The 26,554-nt window shown below is 46.0% G+C and overlaps 1 protein-coding gene across 3 annotated transcripts in view; it reads right to left on the bottom strand.

Moving 5' to 3' along the window:
* Nucleotides 1-26,554, bottom strand: part of GDPD5 (glycerophosphodiester phosphodiesterase domain containing 5) — a 337,315-nt gene that overhangs the window by 78,981 nt on the left and 231,780 nt on the right. For all 3 annotated transcript variants that reach the window (XM_074955111.1, XM_074955119.1, XM_074955130.1), the window contains exons 4-6: nt 24,251-24,354; nt 1,269-1,362; nt 478-537 (exon numbers count right to left, since the gene is read on the bottom strand). In XM_074955111.1, the coding sequence (XP_074811212.1) occupies nt 478-537; nt 1,269-1,362; nt 24,251-24,354 (258 nt within the window). The remainder of the gene's footprint in view (nt 1-477; nt 538-1,268; nt 1,363-24,250; nt 24,355-26,554) is intronic.

Raw genomic sequence — 26,554 nt, 5'->3', positions numbered from 1 at the left:
AAGGTTCAGCATAATTTCACATGACTCTGCATTTGCCATCAGCCACAGGAACCCAGGTAAAAAGCTAACAGTTATATAGCACCCTTTATCTAGCAAACCATACAGGAATCTCTCCGCCCCACTGAAAAACCGCCACCAGTGAATGAAATGTGGCGACTGTTTCCCAGAGCACATACAATTTGTGGCAGGAAATGCCTGGGGAATTTGTGGCAGGCAAAAACCAAAATTATCCAGACTGGGGCAATGGGATCTTTAATAGCTGAGAGAAGGGAAGGTTTTGGTTCTACTTCCTATGTAACAGGCTGGGATAAGTCTCCCCCTCCCCCCGCCAAGATTTAAAGTCAAGTGCTGCAGCCAGCCGAGTAGTTCTGACACCCCTGCATGAGCAATACGTTTCGGGGCCTCCGTACATTCCTTCAGTCTTCTTTGGTTTACCCAGATCCTTGGTGGTTTCCTAACTGAGAAGGAGCAATTTACCTTGTGGAGCCAGTGTAGGTTCATTTGCTGTCCCACAGCTATGTGACATAGTGCTAAAATCTGAAAGGACAATCAAAAGAGAAGCCAGTCAGAGATCCGAACGGACAAGCTATACATGTTCATTCAGCATGTGGAGAAAATGCACCTTCAATAAGAGATTGCTTAATGGCACGGAAGAAAAGCAGTTATAGGATGGGGTTGGCAGGAAGGTTTAAGACCGTGGCAATTGTACAGAAGAGTGCTCTCCATAGAAATAATCTAATAAATGGACTTTTATCCCCCTTGAGAGGGAAACTACTATTGTGTTACTGCCCAGGGCCATGGAGCTGGCACAAGGCACTATCTACGCTGCGCCAGGCAAGAATTTGCTGCCCGCTGAAGCATCAGCTTGAAATTACTGGCCCTGGCAGCCCAGGACGCAGCGAAGCAGATTTTGCCCAGGACCGAGGGACCAAAGCCTGGTGCTGCAAGAGCAGACAGGACTGAAACCATCATGAATATGAGACACCTGAGAGATCTATTTCTCAGGAGGCCAGCTGCAGCACGAACACATGCGCTGCAATTTCGGCGAGCGACACAGCCAGCAGGACTGACGGTGGAACCGCACAGTTGTCATCCCAAGCTGAAATTTTTGCATTTAGTCCGGGCTGTTTAAGGGTGAGAGCACATGAGAAACACACTGTACAGAACTAAGCTGTTCCCGACAGTAAGATTTCATAAACCCCTTTGCACAGACATTCATGCTCCGGTTTTCTACACAAGCTTTCATAGAGGGATTTTATCTTACATACCAATAACGCTGTGATATACAGAAAGCCAGCAGCAGCTGTTACAAGTATTGGAATGGACCAGTCACTCCAATATCCCATTCGGTTATATAAATACCTGGAAGATAAGTATGAAAACAAAGATTAGGGAGTGAGCCAATAGCTCAGCAACTCTGCTTGATTAAACAAGGATTAGAGAGAGGGCCTTTCCCTTCCCTCCAAGCAGATCAGAGATGGGAGATGAAACAAACAAGTCATTAAAAAAAAACAACCACCCCCAATATTTGGGTACCGATCCTTCTTGGGAAACCAGGAGTTACACAATCACATTAAATGCTGATACTGTGCTATAGGGGAAAATACACTGGGGTTTGGGTTTAAAAAAATAATTCCATATAAACCACCAAAGAGACAGAAAAATATTCCAGCTGGAATGCAGCTTCAAACCAGTACCTGGCATTCACAGACCAGCCATTTCACCAATCCAACAACAATATATAGGTAAAATCAGAAGCGAAAGACAGGGAGGAAAATAAGAGTTAAGCTATCCACAATAGTGCTCTATTCAAGTCCTGAGTTCCTAGCAGAGGGGAAGGTGGTGGTGATAGAAATTGCATCTGATCTACATTTCAGAGCCAGACCACAGAAACTGGAAGGCGTCAACCAATTCTTCCAAAAACCAGCCTTTTAGAGTATGTCTACACACCAATTAAACACCCATGGCTGGCCTGGCTCCTCTGACTTGGGCTAGTGGTGCTTGGGCTGTGAAATTGGGGTGCAGATATTTGGGCTCAGGACCCTGCGAGGGGGGACCCAGCCTGATCCCGAATGTCTAGACAGCCATTTTACAGCCCCTCAGCCCAAGTCAACTGACCTGGGCCAGCTGCAGGTGTTTAATTGCTGTGTAGACACAGGGTGTATGACGGTGTAAGGCAGGGGTGACCAACCTGAGCCTGAGTAGGAGCCAGAATTTATCAATGTGTGGTGTTTAGATGTTGCTTGTAATTATTAAAAAAGTGATCAGGAACAGTCAGCATGGGTTCACCAAGGGAAGGTCATGCCTGACTAATCTAATCGCCTTTTATGATGAGATTACTGGTTCTGTGGATGAAGGGAAAGCAGTGGATGTATTGTTTCTTGACTTTAGCAAAGCTTTTGACACGGTCTCCCACAGTATTCTTGTCAGCAAGTTAAGGAAGTATGGGCTGGATGAATGCACTATAAGGTGGGTAGAAAGCTGGCTAGATTGTCGGGCTCAACGGGTAGTGATCAATGGCTCCATGTCTAGTTGGCAGCCGGTGTCAAGTGGTGTGCCCCAGGGGTCGGTCCTGGGGCCGGTTTTGTTCAATATCTTCATAAATGATCTGGAGGATGGTGTGGATTGCACTCTCAGCAAATTTGCGGATGATACTAAACTGGGAGGAGTGGTAGATACGCTGGAGGGGAGGGATAGGATACAGAAGGACCTAGACAAATTGGAGGATTGGGCCAAAAGAAATCTGATGAGGTTCAATAAGGATAAGTGCAGGGTCCTGCACTTAGGATGGAAGAATCCAATGCACCGCTACAGACTAGGGACCGAATGGCTAGGCAGCAGTTCTGCAGAAAAGGACCTAGGGGTGACAGTGGACGAGAAGCTGGATATGAGTCAGCAGTGTGCCCTTGTTGCCAAGAAGGCCAATGGCATTTTGGGATGTATAAGTAGGGGCATAGCAAGCAGATCGAGGGACGTGATCGTTCCCCTCTATTCGACACTGGTGAGGCCTCATCTGGAGTACTGTGTCCAGTTTTGGGCCCCACACTACAAGAAGGATGTGGATAAATTGGAGAGAGTCCAGCGAAGGGCAACAAAAGTGATTAGGGGTCTAGAGCACATGACTTATGACGAGAGGCTGAGGGAGCTGGGATTGTTTAGTCTGCAGAAGAGAAGAATGAGGGGGGATTTGATAGCTGCTTTCAACTACCTGAAAGGGGGTTCCAAAGAGGATGGCTCTAGACTGTTCTCAATGGTAGCAGATGACAGAACGAGGAGTAATGGTCTCAAGTTGCAATGGGGGAGGTTTAGATTGGATATTAGGAAAAACTTTTTCACTAAGAGGGTGGTGAAACACTGGAATGCGTTACCTAGGGAGGTGGTAGAATCTCCTTCCTTAGAGGTTTTTAAGGTCAGGCTTGACAAAGCCCTGGCTGGGATGATTTAACTGGGAATTGGTCCTGCTTCGAGCAGGGGGTTGGACTAGATGACCTTCTGGGGTCCCTTCCAACCCTGATATTCTATGATTCTATGATTCTATTAGAATTAGGAGCACAGGCTGATGGGAGTCTGGAAGGACAGGAAACAGGAAGGAGGGGAGAGGAGTTGAAGAGGCTGAGGGAGAGCTACTGAGGGTGCAGCAGCAGCTTGGAAAAGAGGTTTCCACTTTAAAAAATAAAGTCCTGTTGAAGTTTGTTAGTACCTTGCCTGGCTACTACAACATTTTGGCAACGAGGATGGATCTTCTGCCTCTGAACACACCTGCACCCTTTCTATAAAGCCCAAGCGAGCCTCCAATTGCTTTTACTGCCTGGATCCATATGTTTGAGACTTATCTGCTTGCAATCAGTGCTACAGAGATTTCTGAAGTAAAAAAGCCTGCTCTGCTAATCCACTGCCTTGGAGCAGAAGGGCAGCGTATATTTTACACTTTTCCCCTTGCAGACGATAAATATGAGACTGCACTCACTGCATTAAAGAACATTTTTGTACCAAAAGTGAACGTAGTAGCTAATTGCTACAGATTTCTCCAGCATGAACAGAAACCAGGGGAGACTATGATGCAGTATATTGCTTCCCTGAGGAGTCTGATTGCTACTTGTGACTTTGGGAATATGGCAGATGAGATGATTAGAGACCAGCTCATTGAGAAAAAACCATGCTTCGTGTACTTCTAGAAACACAACGTACACTAGAAAAAGCAATAACCATTGCTACCCAGATTGAGTCAGCGACAGCTGAAGCCAAAATAATGAGCATGGATACAGGAGGCACAGTCCAGGCTGTGACTCCTTTGCAGAAAAGTTCACTATCGCTGCAGACAAACAATTACAAGAGGAAAACTAATGAAAAACCACCAAATCGGCAAATTCAAAATCCAGTAAAAGCATGCTTTCGCTGTGGATCCCCACAACACCTTGCAAGCTACACAGGATGTCCAGCAAAAGTAGCTCAGTGCAATCACTGCAAAAAGATTAGACATTTTGCTAAAGTATGTCGCAGCAGACAGTTCAATCAACAGGTGCATGCAGTTACAATACCAGATGTTACTGTGCTGAGCGTGGACAAAATCACTACTGCACATATTCCAGAACAAATAAAGTGTACAGAAAACGTTTATGCCATACCCTCAGGTAAATCACACTCTATTCAGCTAATGTTGGACACTGGCTCAGCAGTATCTATACTACTTGATTCCATCTATTTGCATTACCTTAAAGATGTGCCTCTTACTGAACCCAACCTTCACTCGGTGTACTATTTGAAAAACCATATTCCAGTACGTGGCTGCCTGCCAGCAATAGTTACTTTTGGTGATTGCTGTGTAACTGCAGAGTTCTATATTGTCCACAAAGGCACTCCCATCCTTGGCAGAGATTTATTGGCTGCTTTAAATCTCAGTGTAGTTAATGGACAAATTGATCTTCCTCAGCAAAGCACTCTTGTGGTACACACACCAGTTTCAGCTGGGACCCAACACCAGGTTGAGGAGAAACTCGTCTGTGCTTATGGGTTTCTGCATAAAGTTAAAATGCGGAATAATGTGATGCCTGTACGACAGAAGTTACGGCGCTTACCACTTTCAGTCAGGGAAGCTGTTTCAGAGGAACTTAGAAAACTTGTTCAAGAGGACATTATTGAAGAGATTAACTCCTCAGAATGGGTTTCACTTATAGTAGTGATGCAGAAGAAGGGTGGAGGCATTCGCCTTTGTGTGGACTTAAGTGAGCCAAATAAAGCTATTGTGATTGACAGCCATCCTCTTCCTCACATAGAAGAAGTATTTGCAGAACTCTGTGGAGCAAAGATGTTTTCTGCTCTTGATTTGCAGAACACATACCACCAGGTTATGATGCATGAAGATAGCAGAGACCTCACAGCATTAATACACATGAGGGACTATTCCGTTTTAAACGTGTTCCATACTGTCTCGCATCAGCCTCAAGTGCCTTCCAAAAAATGATGTCATTGATTTTGAAGAATCAACATGGAGTTCAGTGCTATTTGGATATCATCATCGAGTTTGGAAATACTTCAGAGGAGCATGACAATAACCTGCAGTCTGTTCTAAACTACATCAGCAAAGCAGGCCTCAAGCTCAATAGGTCCAAATGCAAATTTAGACAAACTGAACTCTCCTTTCTGGGGCATACAATTTCACAGGCTGGACTAAAACCCGATCCAACTCATATCCTGGCAATTTCAAATGCTGCTCCTCCAACAGATTTGCAAATCTTACGTTCCTTCTTGGGTCTTTCCTCCTGGTATGCAAAATTCATTCCCAATTATGTTTCTGTCATTGAACCGTTACGAGAATTACTATGGGGAAGTTCAACCTTAGTGTGGACAATGGATGCACAAGCTAGTTTCGAAAGGGCAAAAGACTTGATTGTACATAGTCCAGTACTTGCACTATTCAGTCCTGCTTTGCCCACAATTGTAACTACTGATGCGTCTGATTATGGACTTGGGGCTGTCCTCACACAACTTCATGAGGACAACACAGAGAGGACTGTTGCATTTGCTTCAAGGACACTAAGTAATACTGAGAGAAAATATTTTGCAGTTGAAAAAGCAGCACTTGCTTGTGTCTGGGCTACTGAAAAATGGAGAACTTACCTGTGGGGCTGCACGTTCAAGTTGCGCATAGACCACAGCCCTCTGACAACATTGCTCACCACGAAAGGACTGGGAAGAGCAGGATATCGTATTGCTAGATGGCCTGCAAGACTACTCTCTTTCAATTATGAACTGGAATATAAGCTTGGAAACCAAAATGTGATAGCTGATGGCCTTTCTCGCCTGCCTTTGCCTTCACCAGATGTTCCACTGGAGGATAAGGATGTAGTAGTTGCACTTATTACAAGCACTCTTACTGCAGTTAGAAGAGAACAATTTCAAGCTGCTTGTTCAGCGTGTCCAATTCAACAAAAACTATGGGAATTTCTGACAAAGAGATGGCCCAGAAACCCTAAAAACCTTGACCCAGTTTTGCTGCCTCATTTTAGAGTTCGGTATGAACTTTCTTTGCTCGATGGCTGTGTGCTACGAGGTACACACCAGCTACTTGTGCCAGAAAAATTACAGTCAAAACCCATACACCTGGCACACGATACTCAAAAAGGAATTGTCAGAATGAAACAACGACTACAGGATCTGTATTGGTGGCCAGGGATGGACTCTCAAACTGAAGCACTCATAAAATCCTGTGTCACTTGCCAAATGCATGATAAGACAGCAGTGACATGTACCCCTCCATTACAGCCTGTTCCTCTTCCTGAATCTACATGGGAAAAAGTGGCGATTGACATTGTAGGACCCTTTGATACTGCTCCAATTGACTGTCATTATGCCATCACCTTAATAGACTATTTCAGTAAATGGCCTGAGGTAGCGTTTACATAGCAAATCTCATCTGCTACAGTAATTAAGTTCCTCTTTTCAGCTTTTTAGCAGGGAAGGTAACCCCAAAGAACTGGTTTCAGATAATGGTAGTCAATTTACTTCCCTGGAGTTTGAAACTTTTCTAGCAGAGAGGAACATTTTACACAGAAGGTCATCCGTATACTACCCTCAAGCCAATGGGGAAATCGAACGGTTTAACACAGTGGTTCTCAACTGTGGTCCACCGTTTGTTCAGGGAAAGTCCCTGGTGCTCTGGGCTGGTTTGTTTACCTGCCGCATCCGCAGGTTCGGCTGATTGCGGCTCCCACTGGCTGCAGTTCCGCTCCAGGCCAATGGGAACTGCTGGAAGCGGCGGCCAGCACATCCCTCGGCCCGTGCCGCTTCCCGCAACCCCCATTGGCCTGGGACAGTGAACCGTGGCCAGTGGGAGCTGCGATCGGCTAAACCTGCGGACGCTGAAGGTAAACAAACCAGCCTGGTGTGCCAGGGCTTTCCCTGAACAAACGGTGGACCATGGTTGAGAACCACTGGTTTAACAGAAGTTTGAAAGAAAGTTTGCAAACTGCTAAACTGGAAGGGCGATTGTGGATAACCTTCACTACTGATTTCTTGCAAGCATACCGAGCTACATGACATGCCACAATGCAAAGATCACCTGCAGAGTTACTGCATGGGAAACAGATGAATACTAAACTGAACATTGCTGGATTGTTAAAGGCACGACCTGAGGCCCCAACCAAGGATGATGTGAGAAAAACAGTTGAACAGAACCAAGCAAAGTCTAAGGCTTTCACAGACAAGTGGCGGGGTGCTAAGGAATCATAGTTTGAGTGTGGTTCCTTTGTTAGAATATGAAAATTTACGCAAAGGGGACCATAAATGGAATTTTACGCAAAGGGGACCATAAATTCACAGCTCCTCTTAAAATCATAGAGAAGAAGGGACCTTACATCTATCGACTTTCTGATGGGTGGGTATGGAATGCTTCTTATCTTGCACCTGCCTATGCACCAAGAGGAGATTATGCCAATACCCAGTCTGCATTGGATGACTTCACTGTAGTATCAACACAACAAGACATTGCACTGGAACTGGGGCTTGAGAGACGGCCTGTCAGACCCAGACAACCACCTGTCTGGACTAAGACTATGTGATGGAGTATCTATTGAGTTTTTAGTGTAATATTTCTGTCAACAGTATAGCGCCTTGTTTCCTGTTTGTTCCTGTGGTTAGAACAACAATGTTTATTGTAACTGGGAGAGTTTCTTAAGAGAAGAGGGAATGCAGTGTTCGCATGTTGCTTGTAATTATTAGAATTGGGAGCACTGGCTGTTGGGAGTCTGAAAGGACAGGAAACAGGAAGGAGGGGGAGGAGTTGAAGAGGCTGAGGGAGAGCTACTGAGGGTGCAGCAGCAGCTTGGAAAAGAGGTTTCCACTTTAAAAAATAAAGTCCTGTTGAAGTCTGTTCGTTCCTTGCCTGGCTACTACAACACAATGTACATTACCAAAGAGCCACAGTAATATGTCAGCAGCCCCTCCATCTGCTCTCCCCACCCCTGCTCCCAGTGCCTCCAGCCCACTGGCAGCCCCGCCAATCAGTGCCCCCCCCCGCTCCCCGCACCTCCCAATCAGCTGTTTTGTGGTGTGCAGGAGGTTGGGGGTGGGGGAGAGGAGTGAGGGCCCTGCAGGCTCAGAGGAGGGGGTGGGAAGGGGTGGAGTGGGGGCAGGGCCTGGGGCAGAGCCAGGGGTTGAGCCGTGAGCACCCCCCGGCACATTGGAAAGTTGGTACCTGTAGCTCCAGCCCCGGAGTCGGTGCCTGTACAAGGAGCCGCATATTAACTTCTGAAGAGCTGCATGTGGCTCCGGAGCCCCAGGCTGGCCACCCCTGGTGTAAGGCAAGCATGTCTATCAGGTTAGGTGCACGTTTGCTTAGAGGACTTCAAGAGAGTTGGGGAGCTGGTATGTTCTGGTGATTAGAGAAGGGATTGATGCAGGATTCCTGAGTTCTAGTCCTGGCTTGGCTACTGCTTTACTGTGTGACCTTGGGCAAGTGATAATTTCTGTGCATCTTAGTCCTTCACTAAAGTCTTTTCACTAGAAAGGATAATACTGTTATGGATAAGAAGCGATCAGACCAGATTGCGTGTGGGAGATTTAGTGTTGTATAAGGTGCCTGACTGAGAGCCCAGGAGGCTGAAAGCTCTATTTATGGGCAGAACCCTTCTGGCACAGGAAGCGGATATGCAGGCTTCCCCCACACCATGGGTGTGCCAGAACCCTGACCTGGCGGGCCCAAGTAGAGGAAAGAAAAAGGAGCTCAATCCCTATGACCCACTCAGTCCTTTGTCCAATCTCTGCTGAGCTTGAGAAGAAAGAGGCTTAATCGAGAAGGTGATTTTTGGAGATGTGGAAAACTGGCCACTAGAAGCTGGAACAAGGCCACCAACTCATTGCAAGTAGGTCAAACAGCCCACAGAGGGTGCACTACAGACCTGGGCATTGAACAAGCAAAAAAACCATGTCCCTTAAAAATAAGAAAAATACAGAAAACCCCCCTTCAAAACAAGGTAATACTCATCATATTGTATCTGTAACCTTTGCCCCCACACCTCCCACCTTCTCCCTCTGGTTCAGTCGTCAATGCGCCTGTCTATTCAGAGCAGGAGAGATGAGGTGTCAAACTCTTTCTGTGCAAAGAACTGAATTCCACTTTTAAACATTGTGTATTAGCTGCGTCACAAACCACAATCTCCCACTGATGTCAATGGGAGACTTGTACAAAGATCAAGGACATCACAGCTTGTGTGTAGCAAAGAGTTATTTGTTCAGCATTGTTGCATTCACCATTGTACAGTGGGCAGATACACTCATCTCCACAATATCCTATGCCGCCCACATCCCCACTGTGTCCGAGCGCCTGCCAGCAGGGCGTTAAGAGACATGACTGACACCTATCATATATCGTTCATTGTCTCTCCAGGGGGAGACTTGTACATGCAATGGAGTGTTTTATTTTGGTGGGAGGGGTTGTCATTTTTTTCTAATTTCATTTCTTTTTTTCAGCTGTACACTTTGCTGTATGTGTCCATTGGCAAAGGCAGGTCAGAGGTGGTCCTGCACCAGGAGTGGAAGGTGGTGGTTTATGATGGTCCTTAGGCCCTGTGGAGTTTGTTCCACAGTCTGGGAACAGCCCCTATGAAAGCTCTGCCCCCTGAACACGTGATCTTTACCCTGGGGGTAGAAAGTTCCATTGAGCCAGAGCAGCAGAGTTGTGGACCACATTCTTCATCCCAGAGCTTTAGGCTCTTGTAGATATGCTGGACCCAGGCCACTGTATGCCTTGAAAAGGAGGACTGAGACCCTTGAAAATGACTCACTATTCTATGAGAAGCCAGTATAGCGAGCAAAGGACAAGTTGGAGGTGCTTGCAGCAGCCTGTGTTGCAGAGGAGACGCATTGCAGGGTTCTGTTCTCGCTGGAGTTTCCCCAAGCACTGATGGTTTCACACCTAGGATTACTGCACTGCTGTAATCCACATGAGCAGTGACGGAGATGTGAGTAATTAAGCCAGGTCACTGTCTGCCAGGATAGGGTGGAGCCTCCTGGCCAAACGAAGAAGGTAGAATCAGTGAGTAATCACTACGAACTGTACCGGCCAGTTGTGGGTGTGTACCTTCCTCCACAGAGGCTGCACCATGGCCACAATCTCTTCCAGGTGCTTTCCTCTACCCACCAGCATCACCCCCATTTTGCTTGGGTTCCGCTTCAGCCAGCTGTTCTTCGACCAGGAGCTGAAATTGTCCAAGCACTGGGCCTTCACGACCACCCTGTCTGCCCTTTGTTTTTCTTTCTGCCCCATCTCATCTCTGTTTCACTCCCTATTCCCTGCCTGCCCACCTTCCCTTTCCTCCCTGCAGCAACTCTCAGTTGCTCCCCACCCCACACCCAAGGGGGCTATTTCCACATCCTAACCCACCCCACCTGCTAAAATGATCATCCACTAAATTGACATTCAATGAAAAAATTCTCTCATTCTCCCAGATGTTTTTGTCTTTCCTAAATCCTTCCCTTGCTTCAGCTTCTCACTTCTCCTTCTACATGTATTTTGGTGTCTCTTTACTTCAGCCTTTCTTGTGCACCCTTTCCCCATGTTCCCCACATCCCTTTTCACTATCTCCTTCTCAGCTTTTGATTCCCTTCTCTCCAGTGCAGGGAGATTGGTTCAGTCTTCTTCCGTGCCTGCTTCCCACCCCTCTCTATTGGCAGGGTAGAGATGCTGATGGTGAAAGAGTTAACGATAATAGCTTGAACCAAGTAGACCACAATCAGCGCTGTAAGTGATACTACCCCCTTCTCACTGGACTTCAGATGTCAAATTTGTATTTAAATGGAGAGCCACTTCCCAATAAAACTCTCCCAGACCTAAGCGGTAATTAAAGAGCCTACCGTATTGTCAGTTTTCATGTAAGGATCAGTGAACCCAATGAAACAAGATGAACTTGGACTCCAGCTCTCTGTCTTGCCAAAAAGAGAGTATCCCCTGCTGACGAAAGTTATACAAAGTTATACAACAGCTGAAGCCACATGTTCCCTCCAGTGGAGACCCCATACAGATGTATGTGTTTGATTTCCTGTGCTAGCTCTTGGAAATGCTTTAGATCACGAAGCGCTGCCAGTAAGATGACTTGAGCATGTGTGCGCTTTCCCCCATGTGGCTCTTTGCCATCCCCTAATCTGACTCGCCTGCCAAAAGCATCAGTTCTATAGAATCAACCAGAGCACCTGCCCTCTGCAGCAACCAATAGAGAGGAAAGGAGCAAAAGGGAAAAAAGGGCAGTGACACGTACACTGACATGGTTAGAAAACAGACATTGACTCTTCAGGGATTTGCACAACAAATACTAAAGAAACCCCTGGAGTTCCTGGGACTGCTGCCCCCAAACTGCACTTCACTCTTCTCATGTGCAAGGGCTTCTTAAGATGACTTGGGAACCTTGTTATATTCATCTGTAGCATTAGAGTTACTGAGACTTTAACAAGAACAGTCTTCAAACAATGCTCAGCCTGCAGACAAAAGGACCGGAAAGAGAAAAAAAAATAGCCCCAAAATACATTTAACTCCCACGGACTCATATCAAACCATCTTCTGTAAATTCACAAAAGACAGGACGTTGGCAGTTGGATCCTCCTTCTTCCTCACACCTTGTGTCCAAGTGTAATGCAGGATCTTGAGCCCAGTCCTGTCCCCAGAGGACTACATGGGAATTTTCCTGAATGACTTCAGCGAAAGCAGGGGCAGATCCCTGTAGCACTTAGGTACACTGGTGCAAATAAAGCCTGACCCGGAAAGCCCCTCTCCCAGCTTTTGTAAACCTAATTCTGATCCTAAATATAATTTTAAATCTTGCCCTGTGCTTAGTTCCCCTCTGTGGTGAGGTTCCATGTTTTTGGAAGCAAAGTAGAAAGACATCCGTTGGGCTCTGCAGTGGGTTATTTTCTAGACTTAAAACACAATTGCAGTTGAATCCTCTCATGCGGCAGGAAGGAGAGGTTGAGTGCTGGACAGGTGAGGCAATGCCAACTCACAAGTTTGCTTTGGCATGGCCACCTGAACTTTTGAGTCCTAGAGCACCGCTTGGTTGATTTTGCCTCCATAGTCCACTCAAAAAATCAAAACACGCTGCCTTCACGGCACTCCTAGCTCTGCTGATCCACGGCATGAATCCTATTGAAAGGTTCACACCCAAGTTTCTAACACAACAGTGGGGAGCACTACCAACCACATAATGGGCCGTGGGGTCTGGAATAGAGAACCAGGAGTCAGGATACCTGGATCCTATGGCTCTTCCAACCTATTGTGTGTGGATCTGGTCTGCAGAATCCCAAAAGTTTCAAGCCTCTGTCCATGTCATTCAGTGAATACATCATATCATGAAGCTGATGGAGAGCTCATTAGACAATGCAGAGTGACATGCCAGCAGCGCACAGTTCACACAGCATTTGCAAAGGCAAAAGGCCCCGATCATCCACCTTTCACAGTCCTTGGCCAAGACTAGCAGCAAGGAGAAGAGCTGCTGAACCCAGGCAAGACTGAGGTGATGCTGAGATGAAGAGGGAAGCAGCTGGAAGAACTCATCTTCTCCATAACTTCCTCTGCTAGTGAAGATTTCTGGCCTCTAATTGTTAAGTTGGACCCCAGTCTGAGGGTCCTTTTGGACTCCTCAGTGCTGCTGGATGCCCAGACTGCCACAGCGGCAAGAGATGTCCGTCACAATTCAGGGTGACCATACCTCCCACTCTGTCGTACAGCAAGCACACCCACACTCAGGCTTCCGGCTCCCCCGGCCATCACCTCTCCTGGGCAGAGACCCGCATCTTTCTCCCTTCCAACCAGGGTATTTCCAGGCCGAACAGTTCCCTGCCTACACTGTGATCCCTCAGCAAGGCAGACTACCGCAACAGGCCAGTGCCTGCCCTTTGTTTTCTCTTCAGAGACTAACAACAAAGTAAGTTACCACACAGTTTTTTCTAAGCAAACATTTATTTGTAAGGTGCAAAGCATTACAGAGAAAACATTCAAAACAATAAAAGAACCTACACACATGCCGATAAGCTCACCAGAGATCACCCCAACTCCAGCATGGGCTCTGTCAGGTGAGCTGTGCTTCAAACCACACACAAGAGTTTTCCTGTGGTTTCAAGTTCATAACAGCCTTTGCTCAGAACAAGAGCACTCATGGAAAGTGTAGTCCATCCTTTATACAGCCTAGGTGGCTTTGATTAGGAGTTTCCAGGAGCAGGTAACCAGGAGACAATGGGTTTCTCTCTCCAGGCCCCCCAAGGGCCTCCAAGGAAATCCACTTCACATGTACTGTCCCAGCCAGTTCTTTCGAGTTCCTAACACCTCCCACAACTTGCATGAATCACGTCTCCCTCCTCAAGAAGTTCCATGCAATCCCACAACAATACATAAACCTTTGGATTTTTAATGCAACAAACTCAACTAATTAAACTTAATTCAACAAGATTTAACTTCATTCAGTAATATTTGTCCAGAACATTGTCATGTCTGTCACACGCCCACTTCCATCTGCAAGTGGCCCTATCCTGTCCGGCATAGATCTGGTGATCCACACATTCATGAACACCAGGCTTCATCACTACAGCCAATCATATTTAGGAATAAAGCTACATCCCCTGATGCAGATTTGATGGATACAAAACATGACAGCCTGTCGGCATAGCAGCACAGACCTCCATGAATACATCACTTGGTGCTCCTCTTTGAATACAGGCACCCAGCTCAAGATTTCTATCCTGATTCCTAGATCCAGAAAATAAGGGAATTTGAGCCACACAAACTGAAGTGAGGAGGAAGGGTTCACAGACACTCACGAGCGCCTGAACTGCTGAGCATCACACGGCTCAGATATATACAGTTCCGTGCATTTATTGCTTTTGCCATCTACATCCCTTAAACTCCCCCTGGATTTTAATGAAAGTCTTCACTTGATGTTTAATATTAAAGTTTAAAAACTGTATTACTGTGTTATAAAAAACAGATCCATGTTCCCCAGAATCTAGATGAAAACAGGAATTAAGAATTTATTATATAGACTTAGAGGAGAATAGGATCTAGCCTGCTAGTTCCAAAGCCTCATGTACCCTCCCTTTTTCCATCCGTGGTTTGACTATGTAGCTATAACCGCTAGGCAGTGGTGACTTGAAATAAAGTCAGCTGAATATATGCACCAAAAGGAATCACTCCAGGCAATAAATTTAAAACATTTACTTATTTTTGAGGCATGAAGCAAAAAAGCTGGGAAGGACATTGCATATTCAGGGCTGCCAGCCTTTTAGATAAAGGACAAAAGCCTGTAGCAATACATGTCAAGCTGTGGTTTTGGTTTGTCTCTGTACTACATTTCAGCCCAAAGGACTCCATAACTCTTGTCAAGTTCAGGGCCCCATCCTGCGAACATCTGCCTACGTGAACCACATTATCCACATGAATAACCAGTTTAACTCAGTGGGATTGCTCACCTGGGGAAATCTGTGCAGGGCTGGGCCCTTAATACGTTATACAAACTATACACAGGGATTACCACACTGATCTGTGAAGCGCAGCTGCCTTTCAGGTGAGTGGTGGCAGCTGATTAGCAGCACCTGGCAATGCGTTTGCAAAACTCTGGGTCAGGAAATGAAGAATACTCGATCCATTTGAAATTGCAGGTGCGGCTTCAGACAGGCAGAATGCAATAGGGTGCATGTGTGTATAACAATTGGTTTACGATTATAGTTACACTATTATTTTCTTTTCACACTTTAATTGGGACAGGTTGAAGAGGGCCAGTGGCACTGCCTTTGAGAGAGAGATGGCAGGCACTGCAAATGGCCAGCTGGCCACATCACAGTATCATTTTTTAAAAAATCTTCATAACCTTGATGGGGTTAAGGGCCCCAAGCAGGGATCGGGGGCTCATTGTACTGTATGAAGACAGCCCCCACACCTTAAAGAATTTACACTCTAGATTGCAACGGGATGACTGGTGAATGAAAAACAGACGGTGCAGAGGTAGAGAATGGGGTGACAGGCCACCACTTGTCTCACTATCACCAGCAGCTGTTGGCTTGTTGGGATCTCAGCAGAGGCAAGGTTTAAAGAGGATCCTCGCTCATACTGCCTGCATGTCAATTACCAGTGCAAGCGTCTCTGCCTGGACCACACAGGTGCTCCTGCTTCTCCTACTGCCACTTGGCTGGGCACTTTTTTGATGACCAGTGCATTTTATTACATCGCAAACAGCTATGCTGCAAAAGCCAGGGTGTGCCTGTGTGTAGACAGTGGAAAGTGATGTTTCCTCCATCCCCAGGATTAGCCTCACAGTAATTAAAGCTTCATACTGAGTTACCATCCTCTTTCCTATTATTTTCATAGAATTTTAGGCTATTTTTAAAACAGTGCTGTTTCTGTACACCACTGCTGTCAGGACTTGAATGCATCCCAAAGCAGGTGGCTAATTGGGGTCTGGTACATACCGAGCAACTGGCCCATTTTTAACATCAAACTGTGATGCTTGAGTGGCTTAATGCATATACAGAGTCCTGCTATTTCCAGTCCAGTTAGCATCTTCCACAGCTACTTTTATTATACGTGGGAGATTTCTTCCCAATGCCATCCACTCACCCAGGGCTCCCGACCCTCTCACTGGGACCATGGGTTCCATTAACGTTAAATTTTAATAAGCAACACCTTCCTCCCATATGATGGGGCATATGGTGACCAAAGCAGCCTTCCCAGGAGCTTTCATAATGGGGTGCCCAAATTTTGCATCACCGCGGGCTGTACTTCACACATCAATTCATTAATTCTCCTGCTCATGAAGCATAGAAAGCACACTTCGGATCACCCATTTCCAGAGAGCCCACAGTCTCCTACCAGTGTTGCAACCTGCTCTATATTAAGGCTGAGGTGGGATGGCACAGCATCCTTCCAGCATGTGCAAAGCTGTCCATGAGGTCTTCTCCATCCAATCCTTGTTGGATCAAACATGCAGACATAGCGGGCTGGGATTCTGGCGGATGGAGCAGATGGCTAAGCCACCTGAGCCAGCACTGAATCACTTGGGAAGACAGTGGAAGCCATGGAGTGCATTGGAGTGGGTCCAATGCCTGTTACGAGGTGAGACCACCATATGCCTTCAATATGCCATTGCGGTTTCCTGTCAAAAGCATTCAACCGGCGCATTTGCAAAACGGAGGAGAGCACAATCAGAAAAACTGCTTGTCCCATGCTCTTCACGGCTGGATGAACAGAATTGCTTGCTGTTCTCCTCAGTAATACAAACCGTTAGTAGATTAACTCCAGGATGAGTGCAAAGCTGCAAGGAGAAGGAATCCACGGACTGTGTTTTAGGATTGCATTAGCAGCTGTATGACACTCAGGCTCCATTTGCGCAGAGGTTGTACTGTCAGACACAGCAGTCTATTACTCGTGTCTTCAGGTGCTACCAAAAGGATTGAGGCGCCATTGGGCTGGGGGCTGCAAAGACACACACACAGTCCTTCCCATGACGCAGATACAGAGACAGACGAAGGACAGGGAGCAAGTAGGTCTATCATATCAGCACATGGATCCGGGATAAATTGGCAGTTTTCTCAGTTGCACATTTTGCTGTTTTGTTTTTTTTTAAATTAACCCTACTACTAATCCCTTATCTACTCCTATGAAATATCTCTATTTTACTGATGAAAATACAGAAACAAAGAGAGAAAGTAACTTGCTTCTGATGACAGGAGGGAGGAGTGTCAGTGCTGGGAGGAAGGCTCAGGAGTTCCTGGCTCCCAGACTCATTCAGACTTCTAGACCATGCAATGCCCACATTTTTCAAACACGGTCCACAATTTTTGGGTACTCCAGTTTTTGGTGAGACAAGCGGCGCAACCATAACTAAGTCAACAGAACAGTGTGCACTCCGCATCACAAGTTGCATACCCAAAACTCCAAGCATCCAAAGTCATCAGCCACTTTTGAACACTTCAGCCTAAGCACGATGTTCACTTCTCTCTCTGCAGGCCTAGCGTGAGCTATCTCCATCTGTGATCTAGATCCAAATGAGGCCCCCTTTCTCAGTCCTCTGGGGCTTTTGCTTCATTAAAAAAATAATTCCTTTTGGATTTTATAATGGAATAAGCTAGGAGATTGAACGACATGATGCACTAGCTGGCACCATTGCAAACTAGAGAGTGCCATAACTCATATCCGGTTGGCTGGTGTCCAGTATGCTTCAGCTGCCAGAAGTCCTGCAGGCAGTGCAAAGCAGCTGGACACGTTCACCCATACAGAGTTGGAGCCACCAGTAGCTGTGTGAATCCAGAGGGGTCAGGATCCTTCACTGGGATCTACAGATTAATGCTAGAAGGGAAAATAGCATGCTAGGGAAGGAGTTTCAGAGTAACAGCCGTGTTAGTCTGTATTCGCAAAAGGAAAAGGAGGACTTGTGGCACCTTAGAGACTAACCAATTTATTTGAGCATAAGCTTTCGTGAGCTACAGCTCGAGCTGTAGCTCACGAAAGCTTATGCTCAAATAAATTGGTTAGTCTCTAAGGTGCCACAAGTACTCCTTTTCTTTTTAGGGAAGGAGTGTTGTCTAGAGCAGTGGTTCCCAAACTTTAACAGCCCGCGAACCCCTTGCATCCGATGAAGTGAGCTGTAGCTCACGAAAGCTTATGCTCAAATAAATTGGTTAGTCTCTAAGGTGCCACAAGTACTCCTTTTCTTTTCACTAAATTGTGAAATCTTGTGAACCCCCTCCTAAAAATGAATATTTCCAGGGATTTAAGTTTAAATTTCCTCCGCACTCTGCACAGCTCCTGCTGCTGGACCCCGTTGACCACCCTGGTCAACTGAGGTCGGGCTGCAGGTCCCGCTGACCACTGGGGCTCGGGCTGCCAGCCCCAACTGCCTGGCCCCACTCTCCCTGGGGCTTGGGCTGCCAGCCCCGCGTGGAGCACTGGGGTTCAGGCAGCCAGCTCCCCGGCTCACGGGGGCAGGGCTCAGGCTGCCAGCCCCAACTGCCCTGCCTCACTCTCCGTGTGGCTCAGGCTGTCTGGCTTGCAACCAGGTTCCACCTGCTGTCTCCAATGCCCGGGGTCCTCTGGCCGCCATTAGTGAAATCTTTCTGGCGAACCCCCTATAACGTTCTGCGAACCCCAGTTTGGGAACCACTGGTCTAGAGGTTTGAGCCAGGACTTAAGGGATCTATTCCCAACTCTGCCAATGAGACAATGCGTGACTTTAGGCAAGTCACTTAAGTCCTATGTTTCAATTTATCTAGCCGCTTTATAGATGTAATATTGCCTTCCTCATTGGGGTACTTCGAAGGAAACTCGGCAACTGACCTTTGCAGAGCTTTGTTTGGTTGCGTTTGGATCACAGAGTTCAGATTTCTCCTGGTTTCTTCCAGAGACCTGGCAAAACTTCCCAGCAGCCCAGGTTTGCTCATCACCTTGGCAACCCTGCTCCACTTTGGTTTCAAATTCCATTGTGAATCTGAAACCAAGTGAGTTGTGTGCCGTTAGGGCTTTGTTGCAAACATTTTACCTGGGCTCTACTCATGTGGCTTCATTGTCTTTAACAGGTCATCAGATTAAAAAAAGCTGTAGAAATGTCCAGGATGGCTTTGAAAGACGTCTGAAGTACTCACTTTACATTCCTTTGCTATGAAAAGCAAAAGCAGTGCTGAAAGCAGCCCTGGCCAGTTCTCTAAGTGCATCCACACAGAAAACACCCCACCCCAGACAGCAAGTCTCAGAACCCGTGTCAGCTGACTTGGGCTTGTGCTGCAGAGCTAAAAAATGACACTGTAGAGGTTTGGACTCACCAGGATTTGGAGCCTAGGCTGCTGCCAAAGCCCAAAATGTCTACACTGCTATTTTTAGTCCCACAGCACAAGCTCCTTGAGCCAGAGTCTGTTGACCGGGGCTCTGAGACTCAGTGCTGCTTTTTTCATAGGGTGATCGGCTGTTGCATAGGGGCTTACAAGAAAGCAGAGAGAGAAAACTGTGCATTTGATATGAGATGACAGAAGAAAAGATATTGGGGGTCTTGTGGGAAATTTAAACCCTTGCACTTTTCCCTCAGGTAAAACAAAAATAATTTAAAAAATTAGAAAATCAGCCGCACACAGGTATTTGCTGAATATTTGGACTCCAGATAATTGTTGTTACGAATATTGTGATAGCACACAGGAGCCTTAGTTGCAGACCAGGACCCCACGGGGCGAGGCACTGTGAAAGTGCAGAAGAAATAGATGGTCCTTGCCCCCAAACAGCTTGCAATCTAAGACAAAAGACAGGCAGATACAGACAGATGGGGGAGCACAAAGAAACAACACGTGTCAGCGTGGTAAGTAAGCAACGAGGAGAAACCATGGAGAGGAAAAAACACGAGAAGGAAAATGAAGTACCATGAGTGACATTACAACAGAAGTCCCAGAGGGGTTGGTGACAGGTAAAGACACCTCAGCATGGTACCGCCATCTGAGACTGAGTTTCTCTTCAGCACTTTAAGTTATTCTCCCCACCCTGGAACATCAAGTTATTCCAGGACACCAGACATCCCAAATAAACATGTTCTACTCTAAATGTCTATGAGAGCGGACAGGCCATGCTCAATAAAACTGTCAAAAGAGCTGACAGGATACAAGCTACCCCCAAACACATCCTCAGGAGCACTATGTTAATCTCCCTGCTGAAAACACGAACTTGTTTAGAGACAGCCCTGTCTTGTATTAGTCATTCCTGGCAGAAAATCGCTCCCATCGTTAAGTTTTTTTGAACACTCATTCAGTAACTTCAGCATCCTACCAGGCAGTTTATTTATGGGATCAATGACCAATTGCATTTGGAATAGAATTTGCACATTGTCTTTGACAGGAAGGTGATTGCTGAGGTGATTTAGTTGACAGTAGCTTGGGCTTTGCTCTAAAGCGTTTTAGAAAATTGCCCAGACATATTGCAAGAAATTCAATTTTATTACAAAGTGGGCTGAGTAAGGTTCCCTGAACTTTCGAAGAAAAAGCCTTCTTTTAGTTGCTTATAACTTTGCAAAATTTTAACTGTCTGCATACCAGCTGTCTAGCCCAGGCTCTGCTGTTTCTGAGAACAGGGCTTGCGGGGAATATGTTCTGCAATAGTTAAATTCTGGTGATCTATTTCTTTGAAATGTTCTAGTGCCCCTGTGCTGTGGAGCAGGGACTTGAAATTCAGCAGCGGGGTGGCCTGTGTGTCAGAGATTTGCCTTCTGCCATCCCTGTGAAAATTCACCACAATTTGGCAGAGTTATAAAGGCTTTGGAGAGGGGGGTGGGGAAGAGAATCACAGTTCACACATGCTCCGTTGTGACTTTTGGATTTTAGCAGGTAAAATCTCTGAAGAGTCCTGCCTCAACAACCACGTTCCATTCCCTCACAGAACCTAGTGCTGACCTGACTCTGTAGGTGCCATCCCCACAAAGCAATGGAGCATACTCCTGCCCAGGGCTACAGGGGCTCGGAAGAACTTTCACCGTAATGGCCAGGCACCAGAACTAAAAGCAGGGAGCATCTCTCTCCTGAGATCTCGATGCCCTGGCTGCAGCATGGAGAAGGAAGCCATCTGATCTGAATGCAGAGGGGACAACACGCGGACAAGGAAGACAGGAAAGGACTAGGGTGGGATAAGGAACCTACCAAAACTGAGGACTGGAAGAGGGGAAAAACTGAGTGGGAACTGGAGAAGGGAGACGGGAATAGGAGTCATGGATGAGGGGGAGAGACTGGGACCTGGTGAGGGAACTGGGAGAAGAATAGGAGAAAGTTGGTTGGGAAGGAGCACCTGAGATCAGATGATAAGCTTGAGGGAATCTGGGACTGGATGGACAAGGAAACTGGGACTAAGAAATAGGGGAGGAGAGAGCTGACAAGGCATTGGGACTGGTGGGGCTAAGAGACTGAGGAAAGGAGCTGGGGGAGGGAGGCGGTGACTGAGATTGGATGAGAATCACAATGGGGGTGGGGAAGTGATAGGATGAGGAGCTAGGAGTGGGGTGGTAAACTGGAACTGGGACTGAGATAGTGGGGACTGTCGGAAGAGAGAGGGCACTTTCATGGTTAAGACAGTTGAATGCATTCCTGGGGAACCTGAGCCTACCCCTGTCCCTCTGCCCAAGTATTCCCATGTGACGCTGGGTAAGTCAATGCAGCCTAACTTTCCCCAGCGGTCACTACCTGGGAGTGGCTCATTTTCCGGGTGCCTGACTTGAGACCCTGGCGTCTGTTGTGCAGAAGCACTGAGTACTCAGAGCTGCCACTGAAGTCCCTGGGAGCCATACTTGAACATAGTTAGAGCTATATAATGCTAAGTACTCTGAAGAATCAGGCCCTAGGTATCTCAAATTGGGCACTCAAAATTAATGGATACTTTTGACCTTAAGTCTCACTGTAACTCAGCTCCCCATCTGCAAAATGAGGCTCACACTCCCTCACTTCACAGGGGCGGCTGTGAAGATAAATTCATGACTGCTTGTGAAGCATTCAGATACTATAAATGATGAGCACCACAGTAATGTCCTCCTGGGATTCTCTAATTCTGTCTTTAGAGCAGGGTTTGAATAATGTGCAGTAAACAAGGCCTTGGGCCACACATTTAACAATGGGGATAAAACAAAACATTGCACAGCCGCTCATTAATTGAGCGCCATCCATCCTGTGCAACGAGTGAAGGAGGGGTCCTGTGGGAAAAATACTGCGAGACCATGTAGTTAAAGACTGTCCCATAATACATATGCACAGCGGTTGTGGGGGGTAAATTAGCTTCATTCTTTTAACATAGTTTATTACTGTGTGTAATATACCTTATTTCATATTTTTATAATCTATATTAAAATACATTTTTAAAATGTTTCTTAATAAAGGACGCATCACTGTATCTCTTTTCTCCCAAAGAGAAATCATCAGGATCCAGCACCTTTGGTAATAAGCACGAGCAAACAAATCCATTAAATAATTTTTTAAGAATTGTGTGCATATTTAACATAAACTGACTTCCTCTGTGATCGCACCTGCCACGACGGAGCATCCAGAACACCACGTCAGAACAATAAATAGGGAAGTGGGAGTGACAGACAGGTGTGTATTGTGGAAGCGCTGATCGTGGCTCCATAGTTAAGCCCACCTCAGGCTTTTGACTGACAGGATCTTAACAGTTCCCTGGAGCAGGTTCGATGTAGGGTGGCCAGGTGCCTGATTTTTGACCGGAAAGTGGTCGAAAAGGGGACCTGACAGTGTCCGGCCACATGTCCTGACCGGACACCCAAAGTCGGGTCACTGCGGGTTGGGGAGGCACCGGGTCATCACCTGCATCAGCCACTGCTCAGCTGGGGCCACCTCCTACCCGCATTGGGCACCTGCAGCTCCCAGCCCTGGCTTCACAGGCAAGTCCCTTCCAACCCAGGATGGGGACACGGAGGGGAAGAGCAGCAAGCGATGGGAAGAAAAGAGGGGGAAGGCTTGTGAATGGGTGGCGGGGTCTTGGGGGAAGAGGCAGGGTGGGGCAGGGCCTCGGGGGAAGAGGCAGGGTGGGGCAGGGCCTCGGGGAAAGGTGTTCAACAAGGAATAATAAAATGGAAATGAATCAGAGTAAGCTGTTTTTTTGTATACATGGTTTATGTATAAATGAGTATTTTTGCTTGGTTGCCTCTTTTAGCCTTTACAGTCGGGAGAGGAGTTTGAACCTAGACAAAAAAGTACCACAACTTTTTTTGTTCGGTTTGAATTTTTCACGTTTGGGAGGACCAATTTAAAAAACAAAAGCCAAAACTAGAATAAAAAACATCACTACAACTAGAATAGCCAATGTAGATTCAATCTGGGGTCTGAGTCTTATGGAAGCAAACAATTGACAAGGATCAACAGGATATGACATCACAATACCTTCTTACACAACATTTCTTAAATTACTAACTAGAGACACAAACTGGATTCAACAACTTAAGTTCCAACTTCTTTCTCTCCACGTTTACCATGGAGCATACCCATCTGGAACTCTGCACAGCCCACGTCTAGTGGCTAAACAATATCAATACAAGTATATATCAATACGTTTATCAATGTAGACCAGAGGTTCTCAAATTGGGAGGCGGGTCCCCCAAGGGTGGGGCAGAGAATGTATTCAGAGGGGTGCGGGAGGGTGAGAAGAAAAAAAACCTTACTGTGCACATTTTACCCACAGCAATAAATAACTAGCAACACATCAAGTGCTCAGATGGTGCTGCGCATTTTGATGGATTTCAGTGAAGCCTGCATCGCATTATACAAAGTCGTTGCCATCTGCACGTGAATCTGTTTGCTGCAAGGCGGTGTGCACATTTAATTGTAAGCATTGACCACCATCACAGTTTTGGTTTTGCTCTTATGACAATGGGTCGTTGGCTCTGTTTGAATCAAGGCCTTATTGTTTTGAATATCTAGTGAGGGTTGCGTGTTGATTTTTTAAAAACTGGCATATGTACTCGTATGGCGGGGAGGAGGGGCATAAACTATGACAGGCACAAAAAAGGGGGCGTGATCAAATAAGTTTGAGAATCACTGATGTAGAGAGACAGAAGACGGTTCTCACTTAATACAGACTCCACCATCCATTTACTAGTTACTGATTCCACCAAAGGAACCCAAACATATCATTAATGTTTTAAGAAGTTCCTTAAATAAAACAAACAAAAAAACCTCACACACACAATAGTGACCTGGTTCATCTCAAGAACACACAAATCTGCATGAGTGACCCCACCAGAAATGCTCTACTTACCAGTTGATTTCATTGTAGTCATTGTGAACTTCCCACCAGAAATAAAACCAGACCAGCGTCAGGAAGAAAGTGAAGGTGAGGATTAAGAACCAGAGTCGCTCCCACTGTGGAGGCAAAGGAAATTAACATTAGCAGGGACCTACACTGCAAGGATTCCAATGCTCAGAACTGAAAGTCTCATGCTTTGTCTACTCATAGTTTTTTTTTCATAGATATTTAGGTCAGAAGGGACCATTATGATCATCTAGTCTGACCTCCTGCACAATGCAGGCCACAGAATCTCACCCACCCATTCCTGCGAAAAACCTCTCACCTATGTCTGGCTATTGAAGTCCTCAAATCGTGGTTTAAAGACTTCAAGGAGCAGAGAATCCTCCAGCAAGTGACCCATGCCCCATGCTACAGAGGAAGGCGAAAAAACTCCAGGGCCTCTTCCAATCTGCCCTGGAGGAAAATTCCTTCCCGACCCCAAATATGGCGATCAGCTAAACCCTGAGCATATGGGCAAGATTCATCAGCCAGATACTACAGAAAATTCTTTCCTGGGTAACTCAGATCCCACCCCATCTAATATCCCATCACAGGCCATTGGGCCTATTTACCATGAATATTTAATTACCAAAACCATGTTATCCCATCATACCATCTCCTCCATAAACTTATCGAGTTTAATCTTAAAGCCAGATAGATCTTTTGCCCTCACTGCTTCCCTTGGAAGGCTATTCCAAAACTTCACTCCTCTGATGGTTAGAAACCTTCGTCTAATTTCTAGTCTAAATTTCCTGGTGGTCAGTTTATATCCATTTGTTCTTGTGTCCACATTCGTACTGAGCTTAAATAATTCCTCTCCCTCTCCGGCATTTATCCCTCTGATATATTTATAGAGAGCAATCATATCTCCCCTCAACCTTCTTTTAGTTAGGCTAAACAAGCCAAGCTCCTTGAGTCTCCTTTCATAAGACAAGTTTTCCATTCCTCGGATCATCCTAGTAGCCCTTCTCTGTACCTGTTCCAGTTTGAATTCATCCTTCTTAAACAAGGGAGACCAGAACTGCACACAATATTCCAGGTGAGATCTCACCAGCGCCTTGTATAACGGTACTAAAACCTCCTTATCCCTACTGGAAATACCTCTCCTGATGCATCCCAAGATTGCATTAGCTTTTTTTACAGCCATATCACATTGGCAACTCATAGTCATCCTATGATCAACCAATACTCCAAGGTCCTTCTCCTCCTAATTAAATTGGTAGAAAGGCAGATTTAGTTCCCTAGTGTGGATGCAGCTGTGCTGACATAAACACCTTTATTCTGATATAGCTAGTCTTGGTAAATTTAAATGTCTATGCCAGTATAAATATCTTTAGCCTGGCATAAATACTTCCACTTGTGATGGTTGCAACAATTTAAGTAAATTAGCTTTTCTACTGATTTAGTTAAATTAATGCAAGAATTCTCTGTAGACAAGGTCTAGTTTGAGTTCTTTTTTTATGCATAAAGAATGAATCCCCTCAGCTCTGCAGCAGTGTTTGCAATGAATGAAAATCTAACCTCTGCTGGCTGAAATACTTCACACATGCTCACTCTGATACTGAGAAAGAGGAATGGCCTTGTGGCTAAAGTAAAGGTCTCGGATTCAAAGAGACCTGGGTTCTAATCCCAGATTTGCCACAGGCTTCCTGTATGGGCAAGACATTATTATTCTGGGACGCAATTTCCCCATATGTAAGATGGGGATAATCCTTATCTCTCAGGTGCTTGAGAGTCTTTATTCACTACAGTTGTCAAGTGCTTTGTGGTCCTTCCATTGGAAATACTATATAATCTCAAAGTATCTTTACTAGGTGGGCTTCCCCTTCTCACAAGGTCAAGGCAACTGTTGTGAATTCTACTCCTGTTGGTGCCGTGTATGTAGTTAGCCAATTACTGTTGTGTCTACATGATGCCATGCACCATGTCATGGATGCTCAAAGAAGAGCTCTACCTCAATGCTACAGTATGTCTGTAGGCCAGGGGTAATCTATTTTTTTTGTCAAAGTCCAAATTTCTTGGTATAGGTTCTAGAGAAAATGGTATAGGTATAGCTTCGAGGTCTAGGTTCTAGAAAAAATACAAAAAAACAACAACATTGATAATAATAAGTAAATAAAAAGATTTTTGCAGTCCCTTCAAAAGCATCTTGCAGTCTAGATTTGGCCCCCGATCTGCCCATTGACTACCCCTGCTGTAGGCCTTTCCATGTCCAAAGCACTCAGATACAGGTGTGTGTAAATCCAAAGTTCCCACCGGCATCATTTGTTTTTC

This window comes from Natator depressus, chromosome 1 (genome assembly GCF_965152275.1).
Source record: "Natator depressus isolate rNatDep1 chromosome 1, rNatDep2.hap1, whole genome shotgun sequence".
NCBI classification, from domain to species: domain Eukaryota; kingdom Metazoa; phylum Chordata; order Testudines; family Cheloniidae; genus Natator; species Natator depressus.
The sequence above is the reverse complement of the archived record's forward strand: the minus strand, read 5'-3'. Positions and strand labels throughout refer to the sequence as shown.